General features: G+C 40.1%; 1 protein-coding gene across 1 annotated transcript; it reads right to left on the reverse strand.

The window, feature by feature from the left end:
- Positions 1-4,644: 4,644 nt before the first annotated feature.
- On the reverse strand, positions 4,645-6,826 carry LOC139662407 (E3 ubiquitin/ISG15 ligase TRIM25-like). Its single transcript, XM_071541092.1, has one exon. It carries the CDS (start codon positions 6,824-6,826, stop codon positions 5,144-5,146), a length of 1,683 nt encoding a protein of 560 aa, XP_071397193.1. The 3' UTR covers positions 4,645-5,143.
- Positions 6,827-9,850: the final 3,024 nt, after the last annotated feature.

Raw genomic sequence — 9,850 nt, forward strand, 5'->3', positions numbered from 1 at the left:
GACTGACTGATGACATCACAACAGAACACTCTCGAGTTCCAGGCCGGTGAAATAGAGTTAGAAGGTGTTTCATAATTACTTATGAGACAAATTTAAAAATTCATGCATGTCTGGAGCAGTGAACTCCACCAGTGTGCAGATTCTTTGTGACTGCAGCATGGTAAGTGATGAGCAACAAGGTTAAAAGTAAGCTGGGATTTATCTGTAGCAGTGGTGAGTTTAGCAGCTGAGAAATGGGTTAATTGGATGATTTGTTCTGCCGGTAAATTCATAAAGGAGCAGAGAAATGTGGAACAGCTTTATGCAAAGGAAGGAAAATTTGTTAATCAGGAATTGATAGCAATAACTTATTTGAAGTGTTCTTGTATGTTGTATCTATGTTGTTTTTGTAACTTGTATTAAGTGTTCATACATATGATGTTGACTAATGAAATGTAGCCAAAAATAACTAAAGCCTATAGAATTATAAATCATTTATACAATTACACAATTATATATTACATTATTGGTGAAATGCAGGATAATTTTGGGAGAATATTTTTTTTCATCTGTGTTAGTTTATAGCAGGGGTATTCAACTAGTTTGGAAGTGGAGCTAGATAATTAAAATGTTACCAGTTGAGGGGCTCATGTATGTTCACAAGTGCAATTCACAAGTGCAATTTGGTCTTCTCATCTAGTTCACATTATTTTTAAACAAAGTATAATTCCAAAGTGGAGTGTAAAATAATGTATTACGCAGACTGTAAATCTAGTAGGCCTATCTTTAATGCTGAATTCCATTGTACTCAGAACTCTGAGAAAAACGACTTCCAACACGGAAAAGTGCAACAGAGCGGTCGTTCAAGTCGGAATTCCCAGTCAGAAACTCGGACAAAATTATTTCTGCCCGAGTTGTCCAACATAAACACAGCTGACGTCACAGCATCAATCTGTAGGCTGATTTTACTTGATATGTAGTTTTTGTGTTATGAAAACCTGTTGTAACAACTTTGTAGTTTCCATTTGTAATGTAATTCAGTTGACTTGTGCTTCGTTAGTAGATAGAACTCTTTGCTGTATGAACTCGCCTGCTAACGTAACTAGAGCTGTCAGATAGCTGCCGTTAACGTTAATGGCTAAAGGCTGTTGTGTCCATGTTTTCCTGAGAAGACGCACTGGAACGCAGGTCGGTAGTTCCAAGTCGGAACTACCGACCTCTGACTTTCAATGGAATGCACCATATTACCGTGTGAACCGACCCTTAAGTTGTATTCCTTAATCACAAACCAGTTTCACTGCACAGTAAGCACACAGGCTTCATACCAACTGGCACAAACAAGTACTTGTCAGTCCACTCACTGTTAAACTGCCGAATTTCTGTGTCGACGTTCCTCTTTTTTAATGTAGAAAGCGACATTTTGTTGATGATTATGTTGCTAGCGAGCTAGCCGGCTGTGCAGCAGGAGACAGCAGGCAGGTCGTTTTTTTCTCTGACCCTGCTCACTATCGACGTTTAGTCACTATAGCTACTCCTATTGGCTGTAGGGCGGGACAAATGGGCATTTGCAGGAAAAGCCAATAGTGCATACAGATGAAATATAACGGATGAAAAGTTTTTCTCTGAGTTCATGGGAATTAATCAAAGGGCCAGTAAAAAATCAGTTGTGAGTCAGTTGAAGAGCCCGGGTTTATAGCATGGCCTGGTCATGTGATGTAATGTTTGAGTACACTGCAAGCTGAATGGTCCACTGGTAATATTAAGTTGAATCATCACTTGAGTGTTCAGCATACAGTCCATGCTAATTAGTATGTAGTATGTAGTAGATTAGTATCCAGTTTTGAACACAGTGCCAGTGATTTCAACAGTCTGCTGCCTCTCCCATTCTCTTGTCTCTGATTTTAGGAATCTTACTGAGTCATTTAGTCTGGTCTGGTCTATTTAAGGAACCTAAAATTATAAAGGACATAACCTCGATCTAGTTCTGTCCTCTGGCTATACCCTAGAGGGCTTGGAAACAGCTCTGTTTCCCCTCCCCACTCCTAGGCCCTGTGCACTTGTCCGCTCTCAAATTTTAATTTCTGGTGTGCAAGGAGTTTTAAAGTTATTTCACAGAAAAGGTGGATAATATCATCTAAGACCAAGAGGAAGACATTGCTCAATTTTACAAGCAATTTATGAATTGAGGCACATACATATACGGTATGGATGAGTGCATACACACGCATTCACAATCACAGTCTCACAGTCACACACACACACACACACACACACATCACTCAAGAGGATAAATCCTGACGTGCGTATCTTTGGCTTCTCAACTCTATAGAAATCTGTTTAATATGGATATGAAGATTTGATTAGAAAGCAAGTTAACTAAAAGGTTTTTCAAATTGCATGACTTAAGGATTCCAAACCAGTCTGGAGTGCCAAAGGGAGGTGGAGATACTGGGTAGATCCTACTACTACTAGCTCTTTTCAGATCACTGAAGAGAAAGAGGTTTTATTAAAGACCTTCCATCCATCCATCCATCCATCCATCCATCCATAACTTACTCCAGATCCTTGTAGAGAAACCAAATTTAATCCGCTTGTATGTCCAATCTCATTATTTCACTCACTATACAAAACTGGGTGAGGGTCAAAATAAAGATTGATCAGTAAATCCAGAGCTTTGCTTTGTGGCTATGTGGTTTGTGTTTGTTTTGTGGCAAAGGTTTGCTTTTTTTATTGAAGACCTAGAGGTGAAAAAGATTGAGGCATAAAGTCAGAAGAGTAAGATTAGAGATCAACAACATGTGAGATGTCAATGAGAAATTGACAACTTTTTCTCGTGACAACTTTTTCTTTTAACTCCTTTTCCTTGTGGCAGCAACAGCCACAGCAAACTCAGACGCAATGTATTTTATATCTGAAAGGATGTCAAAGCTGTGTACATAAATAAGAATTAAAACAAATTATAAATATTGTGTACTAGCTCCCTGGTTTGCAACAGTGAGCATAGCACCCACTTACATTAAGTGCAGCTTGTCATGTTCATATGAATTATCAGCACAGTTGGAACACATCTTTGACTAATCAGATTGCTATACTGAAACTATCCTTTGTCTAAGGAAATTCCAGACCTTGGCAAAGATCTGCATGTGATTTACATGGTTTAAAACACTTGAAGTAGTTGATGAGAGCTTCATTTATCTTGATATCTAAAATGTCAAACATGTACTCTCCATACAGGCAAGATTAAATTATTCAAGTGCTTGTTCTGTATTCAAAATCTATTCCACTACAGTTCTGCAGGTCTGGTTGTATCTAGGTGGGCTATTGATTAAAATGTCTCTCTAGCTCCAGCCTTTGATAACCTCCTCCGCACTTACCCAGGTATAGACATCTCTCTATCACTTCTCTTCTGTTAAAGGATAATTCTGGTTATATTCAGTCTGGGCCTTATTTTCCTAGTTTTTGCCATTATGACGATTGATGGTGTTCAAAAGTCTGTCACTTACCTCACTGTAGAGCTTAGCGCTGCTCTCCAATACCAACTCAAGAACCAAAGCAAACTCCAGTTGAACCCAAAAAGCGATTTAAGGATAACGCTGGTGTTTTAATGCATTTCTTACCGTCAACAAATCCTATCCTGTCCTCCGACTTCCCACATACTGTTTTTAGCCTTCAACCCGAAAGACATTGGCTCCAATTGTAAGCTAAAAATTTTCAAATACAGCTCAAAAAGACATAGTTTCAATTTAAAAAATCGCTAACTGTTACCATGAAAAGTCAGGCTATTGTAGTTATTACAAAACACATCCATACGTCCATTATAATGTGTTATGAATGTGCTTAAGGTGTTACCCATTTGGAATAAATAAATAAATAAAAACTAACCTAAAACCACCAAACCTACACTGAACACTAATTAAAACTAAACTGATATTGAAATATATAAAAATGGATGTGTGGTGAGTATTAGAAGCAGAAATAAATATCAAAGGAATTATGCAAGGACCTTGATTCATAAGTTCAGTGATATTTACAGTACATTTTATTCAAGGTTTCTACACATGTTCTCTTTCAATATCCAATACTTTTTCCAGACCTAATTTCTTGACTAGATTTTGAAGTTTGGTTTGGTCAGTTCTGTGTGATATATTCTGATAGTGGCTGGGCAATTTAACTGTCAACAAGGCCCTATCAGTTTTTTATCAAGTTTATTCTTCATGAGAACCAACATGACAATATCTGAAATGACAGCAGGTATAGAGCTACATTAAATCTATCATCATATGTGTCAGGAGTGAAGTTCTCCAGACATTTTATGCAATTTCCAAACTTGACCTAGGAATTATCAAATTCATTTCTCCTACTTTTCCAGGCTTTTCAGGCAAGCATAAGAAACCGTGTATGTTCAGAAAGTGCATAAACTCAATTTTGGTTGTAAAAAGCACCAAATGATTCAAAACTTGGAGGTTGAAAGCTTAGTCATCTGTGACGAAGCTGTTTCAGTGCAGAAAGTTGCAAGGACAGAGACTGATGTAAACACTTACACTTTCCTTCAGCCTTTCGATTTTAACATTCATTTAATCCATACAGTTAAATTAAGTTTCAAGTTGAACTAGTGTTTGTTTTTTGGTAACACTCGTGCTTGGGAGTAATTTTAGTTTTGATTCCACATCTGCTTTGCACATTAAGACTGTATTTTTTTGTTTTGGGGGGAAAATCTTTATTTAATCTTGAAAAAAAAAATACTGTATTCATTCTTGGAAAAATTGTATTCTTTATTGTAATCATTCACTTGGTTCACACATCCGATCACTAAAACCTGGTAAATGACTCTCATTCAGTCTTTCCATCTAAATTCCATACAATTGTTAATCCAGTATGCCAACAGTGTGGAGGAACATGTGAATGCTTTTCATAGCATTTCCTTGCATTCCAAGCAAAAATAATTTGTGGTTCTAAAAACCTAGTGTCTGGAGCTCTCTCTCTTCTGGCACACAGAAATGCATTTTGCGTTTCCAGCTTGTTTGGAATAAACATGAGCAGTTATAGCCACCATGGCTGAACAGAGCACCACCTACAGAAAATCAAACTTCATCAACAGAAAATTCAAGAAAAAGACTGTTTGATCGACAGGTGATCTTGACATAACCCCTTTAATTACTCTAATCTACTTGAGTTTACACAACTGAACAGTGTCTCCACTAAAACTTGGAAGCCAAAATGCAGGATATAGGGGCTGAGTGAATGTGGTCTGGACTCTGTGGAGGAGAGTCATGGTTTCAGAGACGCTGTAGAAAGACAGGATACCTGCACCGTGATCAAGGTACACTCCTACTCTGGAGGACGGATAGCCTGGCATGCCTGGTATACAAGTTTTGATATTGTTATGTTTGAACTGATAACTATGTTTGTAACAATCTAACGCCCAAGACTTGTCATTGCATCCAAGTTGACATTCATCAGTCTTCTTTGCTCTGCCAATATCCTTATATGCGACAGCTACTGAAACTCTGCTCCCGCACCACTCCACCTCCCAGTAACAATGTCCAGTCAGACCCGCTCTACCCAGGACCTGCCACCATTCAGTGAATCTGTCTGCGTGACTAAAATATAGCTGTTCTTCTCCCATTAGTGTTGCTCTGCTGCTCCCCTCAGATAATGACAGACGTTTGTTTGCTGTGTTTGGATCCAGTGTGATTTCACATGCATACTGTAAGAATTCAGCTCTGGTCTTGGGCTCTGCTTGTGGTGGTAAAAGATCCACTTCAGTCACTGTCAAGGAGATCTTAGGCCATTCCTCGCTAAGAATGTCCTCTAGTTTATTTCTCACGGCTGACACAGCCATAGTCACGTCCCTGAAGTATCGCAAATGACAGTTGTTGTTGCTGGGTAAATCTGTAGATTCAGTGAGACATGTGAGGGAAGGGTAATTGTGTAGAAAATGGGTGTGATCCTCTGTGTGTGAGAGCTGCTCCAGCTCAGCGTCTTTCCTCCTCAGCTCAGCAATCTCCTGCTCCAGCTTCTCCTGAAGTTCTTCGGCCCGACAAACTTGAGTTTTCTGCTGGGATCTGATCTGCTCCTTCACATCAGAACTTCTTTTCTCAATGAAATGGACCAGCTCACCGAAGATCTTCTCGCTGTCCTCCACTGCTTTATCAGCAGAGCGGTTCATAACCTCCACCTGCTGTTGAAGCATCTTCACGTCTTTCTCTCTGTCCTGAATCCTTTGCTGGATTTTTTTCTGACTCACCCCGAGCTCTTCCTGCTTCTCAGTCCTTTCTGCTGCAGCTGAGACTGTGTCGTGCCCTTTATGTTTATCCATGAAACAAAGATAACAGATACACTGCTGATCAGTACGGCAGAAAATCTTCATCGCCTCCTTATGCCGAGAGCAGATGTTCTCTTGAAGTTTCTTGGAGGGATTGATAAGATTGTGTTTTTCAAAGGTAGGGGATTCATAGTGAGGCTGGATGTGCTGCTCGCAGTAAGAGGCCAGACACACCAGACAGGACCTGAGGGCTTTCAGCTTTCTCCCAGTGCAGACATCACAAGCCACATCTCCAGGTCCGGCATAGCAGCGATCAGGAGGAACAGCTTGGAGTTCTGTCTTCTTCAGTTCCTCCACTAACTCTGCTAACATGGTACTTTTCACCAGAGCAGGCCTCTGTGTGAAGGCCTCTCTGCACTGGGGGCAGCTGTGGATTTTCTTCTGATCCTCATCCCAGCAGCCTTCAATACAGCTCATGCAGTAGCTGTGCCCACAGGGAATAGTCACCGGATCCTTCAGTAGATCCAGACAGATCGAACAGCAGAATTTTGCCCGGTCCAGCTGAATTCCTTGCTGCGCCATTTCACTTCTCAGTGACAGTGAATGTCACATAGTTTCACTTTAGTTTCCTCTCAACAGATGAAAGCTGTGTTCTGATCCATACCAACTATCAGTTCCTTTTTTTCCATGTTCATTCCCTGATCTGCAGTGAATGGGCTTGTCAGCTCTTGCACTTTATACCATGTTGTTTACACCCATCCTTCAACTGGCAGATCAGTACAGGGGAGGGAACAAGTAGACATTTGGACAGAGTGGAACCCGCTCTATCTAAGACCAGGAAGAAGTGGGAGGGGTCATCAGCTTCTGCTTTATTCCAGGAAGGAGCAGTTTTAAAGAGGCAGCGCATGTTTAGTCCCCATTTACAATATGAAGTTAAGATTATGACAACAGCTATAAAATGCTAACCCAAATCCTAATTTAATCCCCAGTGGTCTCCTGTAGAGTATTTGCTGTTTAGGCCCTCCATGTTCTGCTGCTCAACATACTGTGGGGTGAAATCAATTTTAATGCCTGTTCACAGAAATAAAATCGACATGGTCCTCCCTTTGGTCTTGCTTCCAATGCACACAATGTGAGCATGTATAATGGTACTGTACGCCAGTTAAATTAGAATGCTGGTTGCAAAAAAATATATACCCCAATGCTTTACATTGGCAAATAATCCTTCCATTAACAATAGCAACACAAATATTGAGAGCAGTTAGTCAGTGCAAAACATCAACAACAGCAATGTTTATTCATTTAAAAGAACTATCCTTTATTTTAAAGTGCAACATTTTAAAATCAATCTCCAAAACTTAAGTGACTTGTGAAAACTTTGTATGTTTAAGAATTGTGTTTGCTGTGTATTACGAATGTAATAACTAATATCTGCTCAAATATTTATATTATAATTAAAACGACTGAGACAGGAACATTGTCATTTCCATGATTAGTTAAGCATTGTTTAGTTGCTCCATATTAATAATCATAATTACTGTAATAATTAGCATCATTAATGACTCAATGACTGACTGAACAAACTGTAGACACAATATAAGTAACAATAATCTTGCAAATTCTATAAATAGTATGTTGCATTTTCAGAATAGGAAAGTGAAACAGGTGGCAACTCTGTAGGCTCATTATTGCATTTTGATGGCACTAACCAACTCATTCAGACAGGTGATGGACTTGGGCTTTTAACATCAGCAAGACTCATGCCCTCATGCCTCAGAAACAACAGCAACTTAGACTGGAAATCTTCACTCTCACCAGGTTGAGAAACCCACACTGTTGCTTTAACGTTTTGTAATGTCCTTGGAGGCCTTGACTAACACAAACTGCCTCCCAACAGATGCGTCTTGGTGGCATTGCATTGTCTGAGATTAATCAGTTACACATCGAACAGGTTGCTTTGCCTCAAGACATGTTTGCTCTTCATATTCACATGACAAACTAGCTATGTGATCAACCTACCTTCAATGAGCTTTTCGAAGAGCTTAGGGAGGAAGAGGATATTATTCAAGACAGGAATGTTTCCAGGTATATTGTGATGTCCTCAGCTGTTACTCCAGTTGCAGTTACTACTCTAGAGGGCAAAGATGAAGTGGAGAAGCTGAAAAAAGAAGAGAGCTGAGATAACCTGTCTGATGGCTGCAACAGTAAAGCCTGATGTGCCTTCTCAAAAGTCTGCGGGAGCCTGCTGAGAGAAAGGAAGTGAAAACTCCTTGACAGGAGAGGGTGCATGAGACCCCCTCAGATGTTGATGAAAACAAGAGAGGAACCTTGTGGCTTTCATAAGCGAAGCCTGTTACATTACCTATACATTACCTCCTGGTGAACCAACCAGGGTTACTGGCAGGTTGCGATTTGTGAAGAAAATAGAAAGAAAGAAAATTGGGGAAGGGTATTTTTGGAATGCATTTTACTGTGTGATATCTTACACAAGAAGGTATGAAAAAGAGCAAGCACACGTCCCCTACAGGCCCCATAGTGCGCATGTTCAATTCAATTCAAAAGGAAAAGCGTGTCTCCACCAGCGATTAAATTTAATGATCAAAAGTAGAGATAGGGAAATCCCTCCCATCCAAAATCGCACCTTAGTTACTGGAATACCAAAATTTCCTGGAACGCCCTGTTCTCAGACTGTTCTTGTAGATACACTTGAAGATCTTTCAGAAGAGTCACAGTTTCCAGAGGGAATCCTGGTGAGACCAGAATTGTGGATGCATGGGTATATTGTCTAAGATAATTATAGTGATAATCAGGAATATGTCAGCCAGTCTATTATTTTCTGTTGGTGTCGTTTCATCATCTTCTGTGGAAGAGGACATTTTGGGAGAGGAAGCATTTTGGGAGAGGTCTCTCTGGCTAGCACCAGCTGTTGTGAAAGCTGTGAGACAGCACCTGTTACAGCTGAAGGAAGCTTGTAGTAATACTGAGTTGAGAAGCCCCTATGCGTTGCCTTTAGTGGTGGTGACGAAAAGAATTTGAAGATACAAATGTGTGTGGATTTTAGGACACTCAACAGACATTTCAGACAGTTCCACAGATCAAGCATGCAAATGGTTCAGTTTGTTAGATCTTAGAAATGGGGACTACCAGGTGCCAATGACTGAGCCTGACAAAGAAACATCTGTATAATTGGACTTTACCAGTTCAAAAGGATGCTTCAGAGAATATTTGGAGCTCCTGATATTATGGAAGAAACCATTTGAGCCTCCTGAAGTTCTGGTCTATTTGCATGACGTGATACTGTTTTTAGAAACACTAGGACAACATGAAGCTTGTTTGTTGAAGGTGTTAGACCGCTTGAGAGATGAAGGTCTCAAGTTGTTATTGGAGGTCTACTACTTGGCCCTCACCCAGACACTGTGAGTGGTCTGCAGTCATTCTGTGGTTTGTGAAGGACTACCAAAAAGTGTGTTAACCTCTGAATCAACTCCTGTGTCACCAACCCCCCTCCACCAAGAAAGGGAGAAACCCTCGGGAAAGAGCACATAAAACCTTCTGAGTCCTTTGCAGACTGGTGGGATCAAAAGTGGAATGTGGCCTTTGAAAAAC

This window comes from Centroberyx affinis, unplaced genomic scaffold (assembly GCF_046629955.1).
Source record: "Centroberyx affinis isolate AG114_WGS23_722 - 3 ecotype Tasmania unplaced genomic scaffold, CSIRO-AGI_Caff_v1 ptg003784l_1, whole genome shotgun sequence".
Classification (NCBI taxonomy): Eukaryota; Metazoa; Chordata; class Actinopteri; order Beryciformes; family Berycidae; genus Centroberyx; species Centroberyx affinis.

Excerpts from the sequence above, each read along its gene's own strand:
- LOC139662407 (XM_071541092.1), bottom strand. The coding sequence starts at position 6,826 with ATGGCGCAGCAAGGAATTCAGCTGGACCGGGCAAAATTCTGCTGTTCG.